General features: G+C 36.8%; 1 protein-coding gene across 1 annotated transcript in view; it reads left to right on the top strand.

The window, feature by feature from the left end:
- Positions 1-25,824, top strand: part of LOC141438909 (uncharacterized) — a gene marked incomplete in the record, with an annotated part of 123,085 nt that extends 97,261 nt beyond the window's left edge. Inside the window, 1 exon segment of the mRNA XM_074102964.1 lies at positions 23,829-25,824. Within this exon segment, the coding sequence (XP_073959065.1) occupies positions 23,829-24,266 (438 nt within the window).
- Between the last annotated feature and the right edge of the window lie 208 nt (positions 25,825-26,032).

The raw sequence follows: 26,032 nt of genomic DNA, 5'->3' as shown, positions 1-26,032 counted from the left end.
TAGCCAAGGTTGGTAAATGAGTTTGTTACTGCATGGTGTGCTGCGTGCGCGCGGTGCACACGCACGCCATCATCAGCGGTATCGAATTTTTTTTAAATATTAGTTTTTCCTACAATGTTATCGCAAATGTGATGATTGTATGTCGCACGGGCGGTACTAGAAGAACATCGACTCATTCGACCGGGCTTCTAATAGACTCTCGTTCGTAATCCTTATTTACCGCCTTAAACACAATGTACTATTAATAAAAGCTTTTTTTGTTGACTGTACTTGCATTGTCACCCAATTGCATACCAAATTTCAAGGCGATGGCATTAACCGTTGAAGAGACCCGTCCTGCGGAGACGATCCTGGCCAGACTACCAGGATGTCATTGCCAGATTATTGTATTATCACGCAATTGACACAAGTATGCAAAATTTCAGCTCATTCGCTAACCGCGAAGTGGATCAACACAAACAATTACAATTACAAATAAGACAAACATCGGGTCGGGACAGGGGAAACTACATAAATAAAAGCTTGTAAAAAGCTTGTAATAAAAGCTTGTAAGAAGATTGTGATTCCAAGTGTGTTGGATAATAAGACCTCAGCTTCTACCAGCAGTCTTTTGCAGATCGCCACTCTATCTGGCCGGAGAGCTGCAGTACCTACTGTACAGTTACGAAACGCCGTCTCCACTCCAAGAACTCGGTTAATCCAACGGTTGTCGGTTCTTCTGTAGATATGGCAAGACCACTGCCTCTTCAACTTGCTAGTTTTCCCAGCGATCACGATTCATTACTACAAAATAGTAGCTCGAAGAATATGCAAGTTGACGTGGCTATGGACGGGCCATATCGCTTAAAAAGCTGATAATCTTTGGAGGAGAAATTCCTTGAGTGGCGACCACAAACCGGTAGACGAAGCGTTGGCAGTTATCCCACTAGACTCCCTGCCCCTGCCCCTGGTTGCCTGGAAGAGATCGCTCTTAAGCGATATGGCTGCCTATTGCTCACCTTGTAATTGTTTCTCTGTGTATCTGTTTTCTGTATCGCTTACTATGTCTGGTGTACAATAAAGAGTTTTTGTATTGTATTGTATTGTAGACTGACGACATCGCGAGTCATCAGCAACCGGTGGATGCAAGTGGCGAGTAGTTGTTCATTGTGGCGTTCTAAGGGGAAGGTCTCTGTTCAGGAATGGACGTCTTCCGGCTGGTGATGAGTTTATTAGCATATCCATTGATCCGAACAAAACGATAATTATTCAGATACTTTTTCAATTCACGTATCAAAGCTGTATGGGGATCAATAATGAGAGCAATCCTAATTAGTTTTCCCCAAAAATCTCCGCTACTTCAATATAATTAACCCTTCACTTGCTAGGCTTAATGAATAACACTGCTCGGCGCGCTAGGAATGTAACGCATCAGGCAATTAGGATCCCACGTAGCGAGGGTTGAACTTTCAATGAAGGAAAAGACGCGTGGTTTCGGGCTATATAAACCCGAATACAGATAAGTAATACATTGAAAAAATAAATCACTCTATTTTCACTTAATTATTTCAAAAAATATTCATGTGTTTTTTTTCTTCTTAATTTCTAACAGCTAGTATCAAATTATCTTAATTAATAGTATAGTTATTAGTAAATGCTGTATTCGTAACATTTCTGAGAAGGCTGAGTAAAAAAAAGATTTAAAAACACACAAAACCAGAGGCCGTATTGCCTATTGGCCTAACCTAACGTTTCTGACACTCGCGATCGCAATCAAATGACAGCTTTTGTATGCGAAATCTGTCATTTGATTGCGATCGCGAGCATCAGAAACGTTAGGCATATGGCCTCTGCTTTCAATTATAATATATCTAAATCGATTCCATTCTCGATTCTGAACTACTAGCTACTTTTAGGTTTTCAGTTATAAAATGATCATCTTGTACCTATTTTATGATCACAAAAAACATCCGAGGATTTCTTAGCTGTCAAATGTTACTTTTCTTTATATTTACTTGTGTGAGTATCTGTTTTTTAATACCTACCTAAAATAACTTATTTTCTAAAGCCTAGTTTAGACCTGGAAGAAAAATCGTGCGAATCGCATTAAATTGCGGCGCTCGATTGACCACTCAAACTTTACGGCCTCGCCATGTATTGCATTGCTCGAATTTTTTTTGCTAGTCTGAACCCAGCTTAAGGACTACTTATTTAGAACGTTAAATCTGATTTGAGGGATGATAAGTTTATTAATTTTGACACTAATTAATACGGTTGTTTAACTTTTTGTGTTAAAATGAACCATTTAATTTTACTATACAAGAAAGAGGTTTAAGTTTAAGTAAAATCGCCAATTTATATCCAAATGACTTTGTCAACCTCTCTGGCGCGTAGGGGCTGGTTTACACAAAGAGTTTGTTTCATCCCACATAGCTCCGATGCAGCATAAATTCATTACTGTAGCTGGCAACACCCGTGACAATAGTGTGGACCTTATCACTATTTTAATAAAGGTCATTTGGGCACGGCAATGTTGGTAAACGAGTTAATTTTGCGATTTCGGGTATTTTATTACGCGATGTATGACGGATAGCTGGAATGACGCAATTTAATTTAATTCCAGACAGTGGTTGAAAGTTTTGCGTCAGCCATTTCATTTGTCATGTTTTGTAGTTAGTTTGTTTTCTTGCGATAAAATGACTTTTTGCCAAGTTTTTTGTTGCGCATTCTTCTTTGCATTGTTGGTAGTTACTATTTACCTATGCATGAAAAAATCAAGAACCTGACTACATAAAAAAACTTAAAACAAGTATTGTCTGGAACTTTAATAAGAAACTTAAACTTCAATAGTCAGGTCCCATTCAGAATCGCAACCAGCCCTAAAATACCCAGTAATGGGTCTGTTCAAATTTAAGTCACTTAACAGAGTTCTAGACTAGGTACTAGTCAATTTTTTATTTATTTCGCATTAATATTTTTTTTGACGTTCCTGCAGGGCTACTACGAAACTCAAAACTCGAAGTTCATGTCGTGCGGTCCCTCTGACACTTATACTATTTAATACGAGAGCGAGAGGGACGGTACGATACGAACTTCGAGTTTCGAGTTTCGTAGTAGCCCTGCTGTAAAATATGTAGCTTAAAAGTGTTACTAATAAAACTAACTATAACTTGTATATATATACATTTGGAATTAGAAAGAAGAATGAAAATATTTTTATTCCGTGCACGCCATTTTATAAGAATAAGAAAAATAACTATTTATCCGCTAATCGTAAAAACAGTTTTGAAGTAGGTAAGTAAGTGTACAAGTTAAGACAAAATAAAATAAAAATAAAAGCAAGTTTTTGCGAAGTCCCGAAACGGTCCTAGCTCAGCAATTAATATTGAAATGTTTATATAATGTTACTCTGACAGTTTTGAAGAATCTATTGGTAACTCATAAGCCTATCTTTTATAAAAAAAACTCATAATGTCGAAACCAATCAGCCAGATGCCAGGCCTGGCCAGGGAGGACCAAATACAATTTTATTATACATTATACGCTAGGAAAACCTAACCCTCCTTCGATCGGGTACACAAAGTTCCATAACCGAAAAACCTAATTATCTTGGTACAGTCAAGGAATTTAATTCATGGGCTACCATGGAAACTTTTTAAAGGAAAAGTCATTACGACTTTCCTCGTTAATTAATGCGATGTCACTATGACGTTCACTGTGAAATGGTTCCTTTGTGGCCAATGAATACGTACGTTTAGGTATGTAATGTTTGGCTATTTATTATGTTGATTTGAGATCCAACGGACCGCAACCGCGAGATGGCAGTGTGGTCGACCGAATTGTTACGTTATATGAACTGCATTGGTGTGGTGGTAGTTATAGGATATATAGTTATAGGATCGTAGTTGGCCTAGTCTGTATACCAATATCGGTAGTTCTACTTAACAAATTTAAATGTTCATCCTATAGAAAACTATAGGTTAGGTTAGGTTTATTTTATAAGAATTCTAAAACCATCATTGGATTCAGAGAAAGAAGAGTTATGACAAATGATCGTTCTGACAAACATTAGATTCGGACTTTCAAATATGCGAGCCGATGTGGACCCCAATGAACGTCTCCTGTCACGGTAAAACATAAAAAATAGCTTTACATTGCTTCTTCGAAAACCTTTAAAGCGTAATACAAATATAAATAAACTGAGACTGGGGACCCATTGTCCCAACTTTCTATTTTTCTCCCACATTTTTATATTTTTTTAACAATGTGTATTTTTTTTATTATTTTTTATTTATTTGCACACCTGCTTGCAGGTTGAGTACGCATGGCCTAATATAATTTATAAAATCTGTATGTAACCGTATTCGAGCAAATTAATTATTTCTTTCTTTCTTTCTTTCTTTATGTAATTTTAAGTTGTGGCAATAAAGTTTTTTTTTCATTAGTTTTAAAAGTCTACTTTGACGAATCGATGTATTATTTAATTTTTTATGTTTTAATAATTTGCTCTTGTTAAAGGCCCCACACGGTATGTTATATGAATGTGCGAATCTTGAACATTTTCTTGCTGTCTTTATTTAGTATTACTACTATGCATCTTACTACGGAACCCTGCACTGCGCGTGGCAAGATACGCACTTGGCCCTTTTTTACCAAAAACCGGCAGGTGAAGATCCAAAAAGCCAATCCGCCAAATGCTTGGAATGCTTAGTGTAGTGTAGCTTAGTACCTATACTATAATGGGTATCCATTAGATTAGGTATAGGTATCTATATGTAGATACAGCGACAAACTGTTTGCGGTCGCCAATATTTGCGGCCGCGGTCACTAAGGTCAATGAAATCAATTCAATAACTATCTTATTATCAGGAAATACGGTCACCATCATCATCACCATCATCATCAGTCGGAACACGTCTACTGTTGAACAAAGGCCTCCCCCTTAGAACGCCACATGAACGATAACTCGTGGATGCAAGTGTTGTCAGCAGGGCTACTACGAAACTCGAAACTCGAAGTTCGTATCATACCGTCCCTCTCCCTCTCGTATTAAATAGTATACGATACGAACTTCGAGTTTCGCGTTTCGTAGTAGGTAGCCCTGCTGCTCTCGTGATGTCACCTCAAGCAAATATATTTTAAAATGGACCCAAAAATTAACACGAGCAACATGAAAATAAATTGCTAATAACTTATACTATAATAAAACCACTAACGTTGAAACTAAATTCCATCTCACTGGCTATTTAATTTTTAATTCGTCAAAAAACTAAATATACATAAAGACCGTTCATATTTTTCATCATCAAAGTATCACAGTGAATCGTTGCCAAACAAAACAATAATTAGTATAATCAACGAATTTTAAAACGAGATCGTGCCTACGCGCAGGCTTGGCCGGCTCCCATTGGCTGGCGCAATCTAGGCCGTTGGGAACTCGCGCTGTGATTGGCGGGCCCGTTTGCTCGAGTATTTGGCAACGCGTCAAGGAGGTGGGGCGTGATTTGAACGAACTGGTTTGTGTGAGACAAACGAGCTGTCAACTGTCAGCTGGGCTTGACAGTTATAATTATTGACAGTGCTATTCGGGTCGTCTATTAACGAAGTGACTAATTAGGTACCAAAGCTATGTTACGTGAAATGTCAATTTTATTGTTTACTAGAGATTACCCACGGTTTCTCTTATTACTCGCGAGAAAAATAAAAATTTAGCATTTGAATTGAAATTCCGGGATTTACGTAAATTCCCACGAGAATTCCCGTAATTTACATTGTGATTTTAATACACGTTTTACATTTACAGTGTATAAAAAACATTCGTGCAAAACTATTCGAATTCGTAGTTTTTTTTTCTTTATTAAGGTTCACCAACAATCGTAGGAATATAACATATTATTATTGAAATAAAAAGTATCCTAAGTGTTATTCCTCAGATCCTGCTATCTTCATATAAAATGTCATCTAAACACGTCCAGCCGTTTTTGCGTAAAATAACATACACAAATCTACCTACTCACAAACTTTCGCTTTTATAATGTATTAGTACCTAGTACTTAAAGTTAAATACTTGTATGTATACATATCATCCTCGTTGAGTTTCTATTCTTCTCAGCAGAGGTTTTTAATTACAGCCTACCTACTAGTATTATTCATCATCATCATCAGCCTACAGCAGTCCACTGCTGGTCATAGGCCTCTGCCATGGCGCGCCACAACACTCTGTCTTCAGCCCCTCGCATCCATCCGCCGCCAGCGACCCTCTTAAGGTCGTCCGCCCACGTGCCTCAGGACACCCTACACTACGCTTTCCCGTCCGTGGCCTCCATTCGAGGACTCGTCTGCTCCACCGTACATCGGTACTGCGACAGACTTGGCCAGCCCAACGCTACTTCAGCGAACTAATTCTCTGATCAACGTCGGTGACTTTCGTTCTTTGTCGGATAATGTGATTTCGGATTTTACCCTTCAAAGAAACCCCTCATGGCTCTCTCCATAGCTCGCTGAGCCACCTTGCATTTGTGGAGTAGTGCAGCAGTCAAGGTCCACGTTTCTTAGTATTATTACGATGTTACTAATTAACTGCGAATCATTAAACAATCATCCATCATTAAACTCATAAAAAAACTTTCGTCCATTGAAACAACAATGAAATTAAAACAATCTACAAGTATTTCACATTAAATGTATAAAAAGAAACAATTTATTGCGACTAATTAAAAGCAAAAGTGGCGACAGCGCTGCGCGCGCGCCGTATACAGATAAGACGATCTTGGAACATTGCTTTTGAACTTTTAAAAGGTATAGTTTGTTTTTTGTTAGCGATAGTGTAGATAAAGATTTTTTTTATGGGCTTTAGATAAATTGCCATTTACTCTACCCATCTTGGCTAAGAAAGTCATAAATTTCGGAGGAAATGAAAACACAAGTTTAAGTGAATCATACCTACATTATATAGGTCGTTCCAGGGTCCATATTGGCTCATATACAATTTTTTTATTCGATTATTTATAATAATACCGCTTTGTAATCATAATCATCATTTCTCCGAAAATTGTTTGTTGTATATTTTTTAAATAATTATTTTGACTACTACCTACATTGTTTATAATTATATATATTTCGATTTTTTTATTAGGGTTCCGTAGCCAAATGGCAAAAACGGAACCCTTATGGATTCGTCATGTCTGTCTGTCTGTCTGTCCGTTCGTATGTCACAGCCACTTTTTTCCGAAACTATAAGAACTATACTGTTGAAACTTGGTAAGTAGATGTAGTCTGTGAACCGCATTTAGATTTTCACACAAAAATAAAAAAATAAACAATAAATTTTGGGGGTTTTCCATACTTAGAACTGAAACTCAAAAAAAATGTTATTTCATCAAACCCATACGTGTGCGGTTAAACCACTTTCGCAGGTTTAATTGCTGTCCTAACCCATTATTTAGCGCCCGCACTCAGTTCTGCGCGCGCGCAATTAAGCGCGTGTTAGTTAACCTGCGCGTGTCGTTGCATTTTTATGCTAATGCGCCGCGCCGGTGGTCCGCGCAAGCGCAAGCGCGAGCTTCCGATGTATAGGACACACTAGATTATGAACAAAATGTTTATTTAATAAGGTATTCATTGTTAAGATTGGTTTTTTGGAATCTTTTTGAATTTTTTATTTCAATTCCAAATTTTTACTTTTACGGTCATCCCGTAAAACCTAAATTGAAAATACAAACTGAAATATAGATGCACAGAAAAAACAGAAAAATAAGACCATCACTGAGAATCGAACCCAGGTCCTCGGTAATCCGTACCGCGTGCTATACCACTACACCACTGATGGTCACTGATGGTATTCATTCTTATTTAATGATTACATTAAGTGTCGTGTGGTGTCGTGTTAGAATTACACCTCTCCATTTCTTTCGTGGATGTCGTAAGAGACGACTAAGGATATATATATAGGTTAAGGAATACCGTAGGTGACAGGCTATCGATCTGTCACTATTGTACCGTTTTTAGCAAACTTAAAACATTAAATAGCTAAAAGTGGCTCCGAAGCGGTAACGTTTTGTGTGCTCTATACCTACCCCATTTGGGAATACAGGCGTGATGTGTGTGTGTGTATGTGTGTGTGTACATTAAGGTGTGATAATTTTATTTCAAGTTAAAACATGACACCTTGTCAGGACATACAATAGTTTTAGTAAAACAACCCTGTAACTATCTACATTGTCAATTAATCTGGTTTCACGATAAAGTAAATAAATAATAATAATAAGCAATGTTAATTTAGAATTCTCATAGGTACCTACTACGAGAATTACATAAAATATATAATTACAAGTTTTTTTTTAAATAATAAAAAAATCCTAACGTTTATTCTGCAAGTACAAAGCACACAGGGCTCTTTTACATTTATTATCACTTTTTTAAATTACCAGCGCTTCCGGTAAGACCACCATTGCCAAGAAGAATGCGCCGCGAGAAACTTGGAAAATGTATTTTTTTCAAAACAAAATAAAATAAAACTTTACAAATAATTACAATTATGTATTTTATTTTGTTTTTTTGATTTGTTGTTACAGTAGCTAAATAATTCAACGTTGTAATTCGCTAGGTTTTCACTATTCTTATTACGTCTTTGGCGTGCTGCACTACATCTACAGCGGGCCGCGGTCTGTGGATCCCTGGTGTAGCGAAGCGACCGAAGAAGAACAGATATGTAGACGACGTTGTAGCCGTGACATAGTGTTATTTTTGATTAGTCAACTTCTACTCACTATAAAATGTCGCTCACGCCATTTACACCTACATTGCGCTATAAATAAACAATAACAAATCTTTATCTTACTAAGAGCCGGTAATGGACGCGCAGCCTGGGCCGCTGCCAAGCCACTTGACGGAGCGGCCAAAACTGCAGGCTGCAGATATTGCAGCGTGGTGCAAGATAAAGAAATAATGGAAGAGGTGTTGGTAAGCGTGGTATCGGGAATAGCGTGAGCGCAGTAGATTTGAGTAGATGAACGGTTAAAAGTGACTAAGTAAACTATTTTTCTTTCATGAAAGTCACAAAATTTGTTTCTTTGGAGGGAGGGCCTGGCTGGTGATAAACGTTAGAAACATTAGTAAAAAAATTATTGCTACATAAATACACAGATAGGAAAGAATGAATTATGAAATGTAAAATGTACGTAAAAATACTTTATGGTTCTTAAAATTGCTTGTATTTTGCTTATTTTTAATTTTTTATTTTTTTTATTCGACTGGATGGCAAACGAGCAAGTGGGTCTCCAGATGGTAAGAGATCATCACCGCCCATAAACATCTACAACACCAGGGGTTTTGCAGATGCGTTGCCAACCTAGAGGGCTGAGATGGGATACCTCAAGTGCTAGTAATTAATTAATTAATTAATTTTGCTGACAACGGGAAGGGGAAGTCAAAAACTATTAAAATTCTGCTTACGTAATACTTGAACGAACCCACGGGAGCGTAAAATCCCACTAAATCTATAAATTTATAAGTCTGTTTGTTTGTTACCTCATCACGTCGAAACCGCTTCAACGATTTAGATGAAATTCGGTATACAGATAGTTTGAGTCCCAGGAAAGGACATGGGATAGTTTTTATCCCGGAAAATTGCATAGTTCCCACGGGATAGCGATAAACGAATTCTACGCAGACGGCGTCGCGGGCAACAGGCTATTAAAAATAAAATACCTAAATAGTACTGGTTCTTTTGATAAAAAAAATAAAAAATCGGAATAATTCACATGACAGCCACATCCAGCGCAGTTTTCTAAATCTTCGCTCCATCAAGTTGTCTAGTCGTCGAGTTCATATCGACGCGTCGAGTGTTACCTGCCTCTCGGACTTTGATGTTGCCAACTCACAGCTTGCCAGGACTTCTGTACAATTATTTAGCATGACTAAAACCCTCGCTGTTTTAACTGTAGACAGAGCGAGCGAGCGAGAAATTTCTAGTAGGTAACGCACTCATAATCATAAATATGGTATCTCAGACACCTCAATAGTCTTTTTAGGGTTACGTATAGTCAACTAGGAACCCCTATTTTATTTAAGTTAGTTTGACGCATAATTTTATACTTTTGCTTTGTCAAAAATATTCGTGTACGTTTTACTGAGTCCGTAATTCTAACTCGACTTTTGAAATTCGCACGAAACTTGTCAGTTGCGCTTTGTTGTTTTTAGAAGAACATCTAAACTGTCAGAAAATTAGATAGATAATTAGAAAAGAGCAACATTGTTAGCAAAGTTTTGAAAGTTAATAAAAATAAAAAATAAAATCTAATTATTTGTAAATATTCAACCTCTTCAAGACATTTAAATAATTGGCCTATATAGCACTTGTACACACACAAACATCGCGACTGTATTCCCAAATGGGGTAGGCAGAGCACACGAAATGTTACTGCTTCGGAGCCACTTTTAGCAATTTTAGGTTTTAAGTTTGACAAAAACGGATAGTGACAGGTTGCTAGCCTGTCGCCTACGGTATCATCATCCCAGCCTATATGCGTCCCACTGCTGGGCACAGGCCTCCTCTCAGATCAAGAGGGCTTGGGCCATAGTTCCCACGCGGGCCCAATGCGGATTGGGAACTTCGCACGCACCATTGAATCGCTTCGCAGGTTTGTGCAGGTTTCCTCACGATGTTTTCCTTCACCGCAAAGCTCGAGGTAAATTTCAAATGTAATTCCGCACATGAATTTCGAAATACTCAGAGGTGCGAGCCGAGGTTCGAACCCATGACCCTCTGCTTGAGAGGCGATAGGTCAAACCACTAGGCCACCACGGCTTCTTACGGTAGTACGGCCTACGGTATACCTTAACCTATATCCTCAGTCGCCTCTTACGACATCTACGCAAGAAATGGAGAGGTGTAATTCTAACCCGACACCACCCGGGTATAGCATTTAAAAAAAAAAATACAACTTGCTTTAAAGTATACTGCAATAGATTCTACTCTCGATTCTGAAAAAACTTGTATTTTTATAACATCGATCATTTTTTTTATTGGACTGGATGACAAACGAGCAAGTGGGTCTCCTGATGGTAAGAGATCACCACCGCCCATAAACATTATCGCTGTCTCATGGTACGAGGGCAAAAATTTTCTTGGTACGGGGGCCTTTCAAATTTGTTATTTTTTTAAGCTAAACCTCTGGCTGTACTTTTATTAATGTCCTGTCAATTTAGTATATTGAAAATTACATCACTGATTGAATACACTAACACATGAAAACATTCATCATCTCAGCCGTAGGACGTCCACTGTTGGACATAGGCCTCCCCCATAGACCTCCAGTTGCTTCGGTTGGAAGCGGCCTGCATCCACCGTGAACCCGCGGCTTTAACCAGGTCATCCTTCCATCTCGTTGGTGGACGTCCTACGCTGCACTACATGAAAACATTAATTTCATATAATATGGAATAAGAGAGACGTCCGAGTGCTGGTCACTGTCCCGTTAGCTATAACCAGCAGGCACCTATTAAGATCATGTCAAACTCTAGGACATTTCCCTTACACTGTTTTCTTTTTAGTAGCTTTATTTTACAACAAATTGTTAGATTTTCAGGAAAACTAGACAGATAAGAACGCTGCAATGCGCCAATATCAAAGCTACATTCCGTGTGGAATAATATTGGCTACGTCTTCACTTTCCAAGTTGCTGTAACGCCAACGGGGATATTTATTCGAATGCAGCACAAAATGGAGGGTACTTCGATTTGAGTGTTAAACGGCATTATATCACTTCGTCTAAAAAGCAGCTGGTCTATACTTTAGTCTAGAATTAGGCGAACTAGATTGACAGCTGAAAATGTTACCAGGCAAAAAAAATAGTCATATGGATATGTCGATACAATTATTGTGGATATAACCTTGTGTAGACGCGGAATGAAAATGTTTGTCACTTCATTCTTCGTTTGTCAGGCAACGTTGCATTTTTGTTAGTTTGTCTCGATTATTCCATAAAAATTGAATGAAAATTAAAAATGTGGTCTGATAGAACTCTTCTTAGTAGGTATATAAGTTAGTGTCTAGGTACTCCAATAATTATTCGTGATAGACTTTAATTTTCTTTAAAAACCGTTATTAAACATTTGTTCTTTTTTAAAGAATATAAATGTCTATCACGAATAATTATTGGAGTAGACACATTAACTTATATATTAAGAAGAGTTCTATAAGTCCACATTTTTAATTTTCATTCAATTTTTATGGAATAATCGAGAAAAACTAACAAAAATGCAACGCTGCCAGCTCAGCAGGTATAAACGCTCTTAAATAGAGACATTATATGAAACGTCAACAAAACAAAATGGCGAACGGCGTGCTTACCCATGTTCAACAGGTTTTTTTCCAAATCTTTCAAATAAAAGATTTATTTTATTATTATTTCGTATTAAGTTTTTTTTAATATCGATATTACAGCACTGGTGAAACTGTGGCAACATTTGTGTGTAATGAACTGTCAAGTTGGTTCGCCTTATTCTGGACTCGAGTATAAGTAGCAAGTGGTTTAAGAAGCAACTGGTCTGAGAAGCAAGTGGTCTAAAAAGCAACGTGTCGGAAATTTGAAAAAAAAAAACTTAGGATAGGTCACAGTTGCGTCAAGGCGCGAAGCGCCTCAACCTCACGGAATAGGAGCTCCGCGAAGCGGAAATCCGTCGACTTTGGGTCAAAGAATTATCGATGAACGGAGACCGACTGACATTCGAGGAATTTTTAGACCACTTGCTACTTAGACCATTACTGCTTAGACCAGTTGTTTTTTAGACGAAGTGATGCTATAACCCATATACCCATATTAATATTTATAACCCATTTAAACAGTGTAGGTAGAAAAGTAAATTGACAAGTAATAATCAAAGTATCTGTCGGCTGCCATTTACACTTATTGTCAATTAACTTTGCTGTAAATTGCTGCTGACAATTATAATTTTGTTAGAAAGTTAACAAAGTCTAAATTTTAGTTTATTAATTAAATTAATGTTATGGTTAGGTTACAGAAATGCGTTACTTTAACCTACCTTAAAAAAGTCCGGCTGCCGGTAACACACTGTATAGCTTTCCATTCATCCAAATGTCAAATGACAAAGTTGTTAAACAAGACGTCATGATACCATGATATCATGAAACACGTATAATGGGAATTAGGTTAGGTTAGGTTTATGTTTCGCATAACAATAAGCTAATTAATTCCACTTGATTAATCTATTGTACTAATTATGACATTAAAGACATTGTTAGGTTGAAGTTATTAGATAAACGTAGTAAGTTTCGGTTGGTGAATCTCTAGGTAGGTAGATCTATAGTCTATTCTGTATAAAATATCAGGTCCTGATCGATTCATCATTGTCCCTCCGAGAAACGACTCGAGCTAGAACTTTAAATTGGCCAGGCATGTTTCTTGAGGGTCCTAGAGATCCACTATGAAGGGACTTTTCGAAATTAAAAAAAAACCTACACTATAAAGATGCTGAAACATTGAAATGTATCCATCTATCAAATAATTACACAGTTGTAACTTGAAGGTTTTAAGATGGAGTGTAAAAGTTTCCGTCACTCCTGTGTAACCTGTGTTCAGTGACTAAGACACACTACCCTTTGATCAGTCACACATCTGCGGTTCGCCACTTAATTAACAGGATGTGCGTAGGTACGTCTATAATTATAGCTAAGCTGTACACGCAGTGTCGCCTTTGTACCTAATTCTATCTATTTACCTGTATTATTAACATTTCTCCTTACAAATTAGCTAAAACAAAAAATAGTTTCTGGGAATATCTCTAGGTATATGTAGCTCCCGACGCAAAAGGAGGGGTTAGTGTCTGTTTATTTGTGGCATCGTAGCTCCCAAACGAATGAACCGATTTGGATGTGGTTTTTTTACGTGAAAGATAGTATACTTCCGGAGGTTCTTAGCAAGTTTTATTTTTTTATTAGGTTAGGTCATTCTAACAAATAAAAAAAACACCGATTATACAAATGCAAAATTCTAATCTATTATCAAGATGACTCAACTGTCAAGATATCTAAGGCGTAATATAAAGTAAGTATTATATTTCACTCAACGTAGCTAAGAATAAGACCTATTAGTGACGTGCCATGGTTGGCTGAGTGATGCGATGTGATCGAGCAATTTCGCGCCATTAAATCATGATCTGGGTCATCACATCAAACCATCATGCACGCTACTTAATGAATAATGATTTAAATGATCACTAACTTTTGCCCTTTTGATATAATGTATACTTACCCACACATAAAATTATACTCCTATTTTTTTACTAACTAATAGGTTTTTTTTATTTTCGCCATCTATTTAAATAATAAAGTCATCTAAAACAGGTAAACGAATTTGAATGAAATTTGGTATGCAGATAACAGCTTCTCTGGAATAACACACAGGCTACTTTGTACCCCGATATCCCCTTCGAATCGGGATAAACTCCCGAAATCTCAACCCCTAGTATTAGAGACATGAAACTTAGCACGGACCTTCTTTATTCAACATTAAAGTAAACCACTTTTTTTGGAAATTCACAAGGGCATTTTACTGCTGGTTATTATTTTTTATTTTTATTCGACTGGATGGCAAACGAGCAAGTGGGTCTCCTGAAGGTAAGAGATCACCACTGCCCATAAACACCTGCAACACCAGGGGTATTGCAGATGCGTTGCCAACCTAAAGGCCTAAGATGGGATACCTTAAGTGCCAGTAATTTCACCGGCTGTCTTACTCTCCACGCCGAAACACAACAGTGCAAGCACTGCTGCTTCACGGCAGGATTAGGGAGCAAGATGGTGGTAGCAATCCGGGCGGACCTGGTTAATGATAAAAGATAAACATAGATAGATAATGGTTAGAGGCAGCTCTTTTCGTAGTTGTTGCAAGTCCGACAACTTTGCTGAGCCCTACAATCCTATATTTAGCACCCCAAGAACTTTTCTTTTGTCTATATCGTGGGAGTCCCAAGAATAAGGGGGGATTGGGGAGGGGATGAGTAATTGTAGATTAACAAGCTTAGTCATCGGGCAGTACCCACCGGCTGAGATTACTAGAGTAGGGATGTGGTGGTTGCCGATAATAATGATATCGATGTAGATAAATGATTTGAAGGGTCCACGGAAAGAACGTGTCTAAGTCACCTAAGCAACTTTTGAGTTATAACGGTTTTAAATTTAGACATAACGAACAATTACTATGGTTACCATTTATTTAAAAGTAAAAAAAAAATATTTTATATTATTTTCAGATTATTTAATTCAATGGTAAATCATGTCATAGTACTTTGCGAGCTCTTCATTTTGAGACTAAAATCTCAATTAAAAAAAAAGTGACGGCATGTTCTTTCCGTGGACCCTTCATTTGTACTTACCCCCGACGCAAAGAGAAGGGCGTTATAAGTTTGACGCCAATTTTAGACATAGTTACGCAATTGCAATTATTATTACATAGTTACAGGTTTGAAAAGGGATAAGTCCGCCTTTGTAGAAGTATCTCAACTTTGTCAATTGTGTTTTGTTTATTTTTTTGTACAATAAAGAGTTTACATACATACATGAGAGCCGTGGTGGCCTAGTGGTTTGACCTATCGCCTCTTAAACAGAGGGTCGTGGGTTCAAACCCCGGCTCGCACCTCTGAGTTTTTCGAAATTCATGTGCGGAATTACATTTGAAATTTACCACGAGCTTTGCGGTGAAGAAAAACATCGTGCGGAAACCTGCACAAACCTGCGAAGCAATTCAATGGTGCGTGTGAAGTTCCGAATCCGCACTGGGCCCACGTGGGAACTATGGCCCAAGGCCTCTTGTTCTTAGAGGAGGCCTGTGCCCAGCATTGGGACGTATATAGGCTGGGATGATGATGATGATGATGATACATACATACATACATTACGTTATTACATAAAACATGTTAAAAAAGCGATTTGTAAGTAATATTTGTTTGTATTTGAAAGCTAGAGTCTTGTGAATATTGCTTTTTCTTGCTAATTAAATTTTGACCAGAGGGCCAATTATTAATAAAAAACTCTTTATTGGATGGCTTATATATATATAAAATATTGTTTTTCTTTTCCCGCAATAATTACGTGTTCGGTTACTAGATGCACACTCACCTGGGTTCAGCTGAAAACCAGCGCTGCAGCTCTGGTTACAGGGCTACGGCACATGCTCCCTCCGGCGTCTTACGTCAAAATGCTGAGCTGAGTCCTTTTGGCTCCAAACTGCAGCACAACGTCTCTAATTTTTCTCTCGTCTTCTATTTATGTTTTTACTGTGTCTTTGTTGTGATGTAGTGAGTTTTTATGTCAATAAATGTTGTGAGTTTGAGTTTGATAACGCTATTACTACACTAAGAAGCAAAAAAATATTTGTAATGTAGCTGCATTTTGAACATAAAACTAGCTCGACATGTTTCGAGATAATCCGTAGCCCTTCTTCCTAGGAGCAACGCGACTCGGCGGCTGCCGCAACACACGCACTGCGCGCCACCGCTCTGCTCGAGCAGCCGCCGAGTCGCGTTACTCCTAGGAAAAAGAGCTACGAATTAGCCCGAGACATGTCGAGCTAAACTCTATTAAAGACGCGAGTTATTTAATATGAATTTAGCTGCATCTTATATATATATTTTGAATGTCGATCAGCGAGAAAATCGACAGATTTGACTTTTATTAAATTGGCAATTGGTTCCATTTCTATATCAAGGATTAAACACTCTTTGAGACCAACTAAGGTTAGAGTACTAGAACACCCACAAATCAAAGAAAACTTTTTCCGTACAGTTCGTAGGGTACTCATTTGCAAAGTGAAACTTTCGCATGTTGTTTTTTTACGAATACGAATAGAAAATTTAAAACAGTGTGGAGACAACTAAAAACTGAACATTTTAACTAAAGTTAGTGTCTTAACTCCGTATTGCTGCCCCGTCTCAACTTTCCACCCTGTATTATTACAAATAGACAATACGAAGGATAGAGTGTGTCATATATTATTATGGCAGTTGCGAATCGGACACTGGCTCAGCACAATGACTTTCAGCCAGCTCCTTGGGTGACACTTGGACAACTATATACAGATATACTTAGTAATACTTACTACACACTAATTACTATAACATAGTATAAGTCCACATGGATAGATAATTTGTAATGATAGATGTTTATTTTAGTGGCGTTAAAAACATTAAATTAATGCATAAGCAAATAACAATATTACTTAAACATAATTATTGTAATTTTTATACACTCAATTGCCAAGTTATATCATCGTATGCCTACATTATCGATATCGGATAAAACTGAATAAAACTAATGGCACATCTCTCTATCCCTCCGCTGTGATCTGACGGGCGCTCCTATTGATTACTGACTGTACTTATTACAAACGTTCGTTTTGATATTAGCAAGCATCTAATATCCGTGCGTGTGGGGAAATCAAGTTCACTCGTAAGATCAAAATCAGAAGTGATCATCATCATCATCATCGTTTATAAGTTTTTAGCATTCCGTAGTCATAATATGACAACCTAGAGACGTTAAAAAAACTTGATATTTGTAGCTGCCGAAACCCTGGCTGCTGAAGTAGAGGGTTTTATAGCGATGCTTGAATAAAACTTCGATAAAGATTCGACTGTACGTATAATTTCGGAGGTAGCTGGTGTACTACATAGGAAAGTGCCGAAAAAAAGTGTGTCTTTTGACGGTTACATAGCTTTATATTCTAGTACATGCGAAGCTGTGATTGGTCAAAATTTTAACGTCATGCCCTTTGTAGTACGTTTTGATTTTACTTTACAGCGTAAGTGATTTTATGTATAAATTTAAAACATGATAAAATAGAAACAGTTGCGTTTGCAACAATATTATTATTTCAAAGTTCAGTAATGTCAAAAACGGCTAAAACATTAAAAAATTATACACAACAACGCCAAGTTTCGAACATATCTACCGCAAGACTCACTCATGTTAATTGAAATTAAACAGCAATTAAGGCGAATTGAAATTAAGACGTGAGTTAGGTAACCGGATTGATTTAATTAATCACTTCATACGCAGCGGATGACATTTTAAGATTTTAAATAAATAAATAAATATCATGTGACATTTGACACCAATTGACCTAGTCCCAAACTAAGCAAAGCTTGTACTATAGATACTAGGCAAGGGATAAACATACTTATATAGATAAATACATACTTAAATACATACCGAGAACAAATATTCGTATTATTCATACAAATATCTGCCCCGGCTGGGAATCGAACCCGGGATCTCAAGCTTCGTGGTCAGGTTCTCTAACCACTTAGCCATCCGGTCGACAATTATATCCCGATCCCGAAAGAATATCGGGATAAAAGTAGCTTATGTGTTATTCTAAGCATCCAGCTATCTACGTACCAAATTTTATCCAAATCCAGCCAGCCGTTTTAGCGCTGAAGGAGTAACAGACATACTCACACACTCACATACAAACTCTCGCATGTACAGTCGAGGAAACAAAATCACCAGGGTGGAATCTTTTCATAACCAATTTCGCTATGATTTCTTTGGCAGATGTATGGGATGTCAACATGACATTAGTAGCACAAAGCTACCCTGGTACCATCAGCCAAATATGCGGTCTACCACCCTAAAGTTGATAATCGTTTGCATGTCATAAAACAATAATGCCAATAGACGTGTCTGTCAACTTGAAAGTTCGACTTTAGCGACATATTCATTTGATAGGAACTTGTTTCAAAATTGATAGACCACTTATTTGGCTGATGGTACGTGATTCATATTCCTTGACTGTATATTAATAGGATGTGTAGATGCACCTGCAGTATAGCGTTCTACAAACAAAGTAAATTTAATTGCACAGTGCAACCGCATTATCAATTTAATCGTATTGATGAGAGCGCGTTTATTTGCACTGTGTACATAACGTAAAACATAGGCCTGTAACTATGTATACAGGTACACGGGCTGTTTCATAAACGAGTATTGGTTGGTAGTTTTCACAAAAAGCATCGATTGCTGGCTAGTCCTGAGGCACCTACTGCAGAATGGTAGATAATTATTTTCATGGTTTTTTTTCGTCGGTTAAATTTTTTGTTATGTACAAATGTTTTTTCACGCTTTTTAGTGTAAATACTTAAAGATACAAAAGTTCAACTGCTCGTCGCCTTTTACAAAAGATTGTTTTTTACGATGCAGATGCGTTCATTATTGAGGAGTCCTGGTGCTTCACCACCCGTTCCATTTCACCATATGCATTACGAGAAGCATAAATTGCTTAGCAACTGTGTTAAACTTAATTGAAATTCAACCCGTGAAATACTTGTTATTGAGTAACTCTGATGGTCATCTGTGGTCTTCATCATCAGTTCCGCTTCACCAAATGATGAATACCAACTAAATATATCGAAATTACCATAAGTGCCCCTACAACATTTGAAGAGTTCCCTCGATTTCCTTAGGATCCAATCATCAGATCCTGATTTGGTGCTTATGGGACCTAATTGAAAGCATTCCTAGACGAACCCAAAAAATATAATTTCAAAACCGTTCATAAATGACGGAGTTCCGAGGTAACAAACATAAAAAAAATACAATCGAATTGATAAACTCCTCCTTTTTTGTAGTCGGTTAATAGGCTTTGACGTTTTTAAGCGCTACAAATGACATTAGACGTTAAGGTGGTAAACCAATTTTTTGGTCGACTATACTTGCGTCAGAATAACTTTTTTGAGCAAAAAATGTATAAATTATATGTGGAAATTATTATGTACTATTATTAACTCTGAGTTCTGAAAAACATGTTATATAAACTATATGTTTCCTATTGCAATTAAAAAAAACATAATGAATGCCTGCCCAATCATACCGTGACTCGAACCTGGGACTTCTGACTTCACAGCCAGGATTTAGGCCATCACACAATGGCCACCTAAAAGGCCAAAGGCTACAAATGTAACATCCAAACTAATTACCACGCATCACTCAACTGTTATTAAACCGACATTAACCGGAGCAATTAGTCTTTGACATGTAACATACCTTTGTGTCAGCTGTCTCCCTCACACACATGTGTCCTGTTGCGCTGTGTCCCTCTCTCTCTCTCTCTCTGTACTAATGCGCAATCAATAATAATTATGTACGTGTTTGCAAGTGGATTGCATTGTGGGGAGTTCCGGTGCGGGATCGCGAATTGACCTTTATCTAATTCTAGTGTTTATCCGCGACTTTGCACACGTAAATCGTTAGATCCAGCAGCTGAATTGAAATTCCGGGATTTTCACAAATTCCCGTGGGAATTCCTGATAGTTAAATCGTGGTTTTCATTGACGTTACATTAAAAACAATCATGTCAAATTTCATGACACTAAGCCCAGCGGTTGTTATTTCGATTTTTTTTCCCTATCCCATGAGAATATTGAGATAAAAAGCAGCCTATGTTTTAATCCAGATGCCTAGCTATCTACATACTAAATTTAATCCAAATCCGTCCAGCCGTTTCAGCGTGAAGGAGTAACAAACATACTCACTCACTCACTCACTCACAAACTTTCGCATTTACATATAATATACTAGCCTGTTACCCGCGACTCCGTCCGCGTAGAATTCGGTTTTCACTATCCCGTTTGAACTATGAAATTTCCCGGGATCAAAACTATCCTATGTCCTTCCCCGGGACTCAATCTATCTGTATACCGAATTTCATGTAACTCAGTTCAGTGGTTTAGCCGTGATGAAGTAGCAAATAAATAAACAGACTTACAAACTTTCGCATTTATTATAAACTAGCTGTTGCCCGCGGCTTCGCCCCCGTTGTTTTTTTCTGTATTTTCTTCCATAAAAACCTTCTCCTCACAGTAATGAACACAACAAAAAAAGAATTAGCGAAATCGGACCAGTCGTTCCCGAGTTTTGCGCTTAGCAACACATTTGACGATTCATTTTTATTTATATAATAATAGATAGATAAGTGGGAAGTAGGATAATATTTACTAGCTGTTGCTCGCTTCTTCGTTGGCCTACCGCGGTAGCTTTAGATGTAGGCGAATTTACATTCTTGTAAGTCCTCGCGTACAGTCTCCATCAGTCATTTCGGAGCTGCCAAGGTGATCAAAAATATCGAAACATGAGCTCTAATACCTTAATGGTAGAGTGCATGTTCCGATACTTTTGACAGCCTTGGCCGCTCTAAAATCTCTGATGGCAAGTGGAACTCATTTATTGTTATGATTTTCAATGTATCTTAATTTTGTAATTGACATAGGTAATTTATATCTTTATTAAATTATTAATTGCCTGTAAAATGAAAAAAGTAAACGGTCTACTGAAAACGCTGAGTATGGCCTTTTGTATTTCTTTCGCAACAATTTTTCTTTTCTCTTTCTTTCTTCCTGTTTAATACTTATATAAATATTAAGTTGTCTGTTTTTTAGCTGTATTTTTTTGCCGAATTTCACTAAACAAATTTATTCTTTCTTTCTTTCTTCCTTCTAAATAAAATATTTGCAAGCCTGCATACAGGCTGAATATATTGTAAACAATCACAATGTAATGACCTTCCTGTGCATTATTCTGGCAAAATACAAAAGTCAAAGTCAAAGTCAAAATATCTTTATTCAATTTAGGCTATAACAAGCACTTATGAATGTCAAAAAAAATCTACCACCGGTTCGGAAAAACCTCTGTTGAGAAGAATCCGGCAAGAATCTCAACGAGGTATATTTTTTTATACAGATTTACACTTGATTCTATTGGTCTGATAATGGTGCTTATATGGCTTGCCCATTACCATTTCAACGAGCATTCGCTTTGCTATTTAAATTTCAGCTTGTATTAGTATACTATGTAATTATACCGTGGTCCCGTACAGGAACCGCTATAATCCGACAAGCTAACATGGCGGCAACAGACATATAGGTGCCGCATAGCAGCCGAATGTCACGCGAATTCATTTGCGGGCCAATTACGGAAGTGACCACTTGACGGATGTAGCTATGATTAGAGATGGCCCAGTGTTGGGACTGAGTCGAGATTAATAACCGGTTTATTTAGTAAACTAGCTTTCACCTGCGACTATGCTTGCGCTAAACTCAGATTGCCATCTTTTTTCTCTGCGTAATTTTTTGACGAATGATTTTGTGATGATAACCTGACCAACTAAAAAAATTGACAATTCAAAGTTCATTATCTCGAAAATGACTGAACTGGTTTTAATGTGATATACTTAAGAACCATCGCAAGGAAACTTGCTTTCAACTAAAAGAAACCGCATTGAAATTGGATCATCCGTTTAAGAGCTACGATGCCATAGACAGTTTTTTTGTATAATTGACATTTTACAGTGCATTGGTGTTTTTAACACCCGACGCAAAAAGAGGGGTGTTATAAGTTTGGCCGCTGTGTGTCTGTCTGTGGCACCGTAGCTCTTAAACGGGTGGACCGATTTGAAAGCGTTTTTTTTATTTGAAAGCAGGTTTTCGAGCGATGGTTCTTATGTAATGATGTAATTTTTTTGACAAAAAAACATACTACTGACTGCAACAGGGTTCTAGCGAGTATCACGCACAAAGTGGTTAAGATATAACATAAACTATTAAACAAATCGCCGACTATCGACATGGGTTGCCCCAGCCCTACTCCCAGGGGCGAGGATCGATCAGCCCGTAATTAACTGTTTGTTGTACTGTGTACCGCGTATCATATCACCGCTCGCTAAACACGGCTTGGCAGTGCGGACGTCTGGAGAGCCAAGTTCGGGAAATTGGCGGCAAATATTACGCAAATTATAACCTAACCAAGTTTAAAAAGTTAAAAACCCCACGGCATTGTTATTTCAAAGTTTAATATCCCAAAAACGGCTGAATCTATTTTTTATCAAACAAAGCTGAAAACTACCTCAAGGAAACTCGCTTTCGCGCTAAAAAACCGCATCGTAATCGGCGTGTCCGTTTGAGAGATATACGATGCCACAGACAGACAGACTGACATTAGTGTCAAACTTAAAACACCCCTCTTTTTGCGGCGGGGGTTAAAATTAGTAACTTTTGAGTGGTTGCGTGGGTTCTTCATATTAATTTCCAGAACCGTTTGTTCTAATATAATCCATCCTAATATTATAAATGCGAAAGTGTGTTTGTAAGTTTGTTTGTCTTTCACGTCGAAACGGAGCGACGGATCGACTTGATTTTTGGCAAAGAGATAGTTTATGGGCTTTTAGCCCAAAAAATGCACAGTTCCCGAGGGAACAGCGCGCGATAACCGTACCCCACGCGAAGTCGCGGGCAAAAGCTAGTAGTTTATAAAAACAACTTTTACTAACTATTAGTAGGGTAACCTTTTGAGGTACAGAACAGACAAACTACAAAATAAAGGTTTAATTGCCTTAGTCCCGTGGCCCGGGATCGATCGGTAATTAACTATTTGTTGTCCCGGACGAGTATCATATCACGCTGGCTAAACGTTATAGCTTATGTAGTTAGTGCCGACATTTCTAGAGCCAAGTTCGGGAAAGAAACTAAAATTCCATAATATTTTTGATCACGTACTAAACCTACCATATTGACCAAAAGTCTCTGACACAAAAACCATTATAACTAAAAACACTAAACGAGAGCTAAATCGATCCCCCCCAGAAATCAAAATTATTAGAGCCATTTCCGAGATTCCCTTTATAAATAAATATATCCGTCCGGTGGAGGACGGAACTAATAAATCGGACGGAATAAAAATTAAACGTTTTTAATTCAAACGAGTAGCTTTTGAATAAAGTTGATTAATGATTAACCCAGATGGAATAATTTAGTAACAAAATTCTTTCTTTCTTTTTCAGGTAAAGATATGGTTCCAGAACAGAAGAACTAAATGGAAGAAAAAAGATAACATAACAAACGCAGAAGTAGCAGAGTTCAAGCAGCAAAACAAACCAGAAGAGAAAAAGGAAGAACCGAAAGCAGTAGAAGATCCCCTAGCTTTAGACATGTCTAAGAAGAACTGCAATAAAATATTAAGTGACAAACTAAGGGGTAATAATATTAGTACTAAACCTGTAACACAAAATGTAGTGCCAAAACCGAGAAAAGTTGAGAAAGGCGTTATATTAGAAAGTATTTGTGATGTTAATGATATAGAAAGTAGGATATCAATTACTAAGATTACTAATAAACTCTCAAGTACTGATATTTCGGAGATCGGGAAGGTCACTGTCAAAAGTTTTAATCCCGAAGAAGTGAAAGAAATTAAGTTTGACAGTAGAGACGTTGAAATGTGAGTTTGGGTTTGTACTTGATAGGTTATTTTTTGATAGAGTGACGCTCAATGTTAATGACAATTTAGAATGTTATTGGTCAAGTGTTTTGCAAAATGAAGTGACGAGATTCCACTATTGTTTTCAACAATGTTGCACACAATGTCATTATCAGATATCTAAACCAATTTTTCCATTTTGAATTTATCGCAAGCTTTATGGTAAAATAAACTTTCACACACCTGTGAAGTAGATTGAACTACTGTGTGAAGTACGCCATCCGCACTGTACACGTGTGAGAAGTACAGCTCAAACTCTCTTATAAAAAGAGCCATGCGCCCAGCAGTAGGACGTATATAGGCCGAGATGATGACCATAAATCAAAGTACAATTAGCACTCGAAATTCAACGTAAAGTTTGTTTTGATTATTTTGAAATCGATAGAAAAAAGTACAATTAACAGTACATAAAAAATCAGGTTTGCTTTGAGGTACAAAACATGTTAAATAAATAAATGTTTATAACCTTTAATACTAGTCAAAAGAAAATAAGGGCCACTTGGATTTCAACGGTAATTAAATCAAAATATATGTGCTTTTTTATCGGAATACATTGAATTGAATGAAAATTATTTGTATTGTGTTATGTTGTATTAATAAAACCACTTTTAGACAAGGGATGTTATAAATAATTATATCTACTAGTATTTTGTTTTAACAATAGAAACTCACGTGGCCACTATTTTGCTTTTGGGTAGTATATGTTATTTATACAAATTTTAACAGTACCTACCCCGTCTGAAGTAAATGTAAAATGTTGTAAAATGATTTCATATGAGTTATTTTAAATTAGAACTGTTTCAGGTAGAATTTTTTTAGAAGATAACACGACTGAATACAGTGTACAAATTATTTGATATTTGATAGTCAACAGTTGCTTAACATAAATGTGGAATGAACATAAATTTTGAACTTATTATCTAAATTTTAAGACCATTTCCCAGTAAAAACTCATAAAAACACATCTTTTACACAACATATTTATAATATATATGTCCATTTTTGAGAACATTTAAAAAGATTTTAAGTTTGAAAACCCTTTATATATTAGTTTTGTGCAATAATCGATTCTATAAATGTAGTTTAAGGTCTAATTTTGATTAATATAAGTACCTACATACAGCCTAATATTATGTTTTTGCTTTATTACCTACATAATATTCTGTACATATCTAAACATTACTTCAATATACGAAATATATAAAAATACATATTTTTGTTTATGAAACAATCTCAATAGTTTTATTAATAAAGAAGAAATTGTAGTCCTTTAGCATTTTTTCGTCCAACAGCTTATCAATCAACTTGTTGTAAAAAATGAAGAGATTACGATATTTGTACAAACGAAATTGGTTCTTAAGGTTACTCTGTCGACTGTTTGCTTAACAACTGTTTCTAGATTAAGTGGAAACAATGTAAATTGAATTATTTATTAGGAAAATCAAGAAAAATTTAGATTTAGGCGTTTTTGGGAGACATTGTACTATGCCGTAGTCCTAGTTCATAGTAAAGTCGTGAAAAAATAAATAGTTTTCGATAATTTTATTTTGTTTATAAATAACCCCTATACCGTTTTAGAAAAAAAAATACAGTGTCAAAGGAGCTCTTTTGCTTTAAAGAGTATCTATAATACTTTAACAGGCACTTTTTAAGGATTGATAAAGTCTAAAATATGTCTAGAATAGATAGAACATGTTTTCCTAAAACTGAAGTTACCCATTCAAACTTAAA

Source organism: Choristoneura fumiferana, chromosome 20 (assembly GCF_025370935.1).
Source record: "Choristoneura fumiferana chromosome 20, NRCan_CFum_1, whole genome shotgun sequence".
NCBI lineage: Eukaryota > Metazoa > Arthropoda > Insecta > Lepidoptera > Tortricidae > Choristoneura > Choristoneura fumiferana.
Note: the sequence above shows the minus strand (reverse complement) of the source record. Positions and strands in the feature narration are given on the sequence as shown.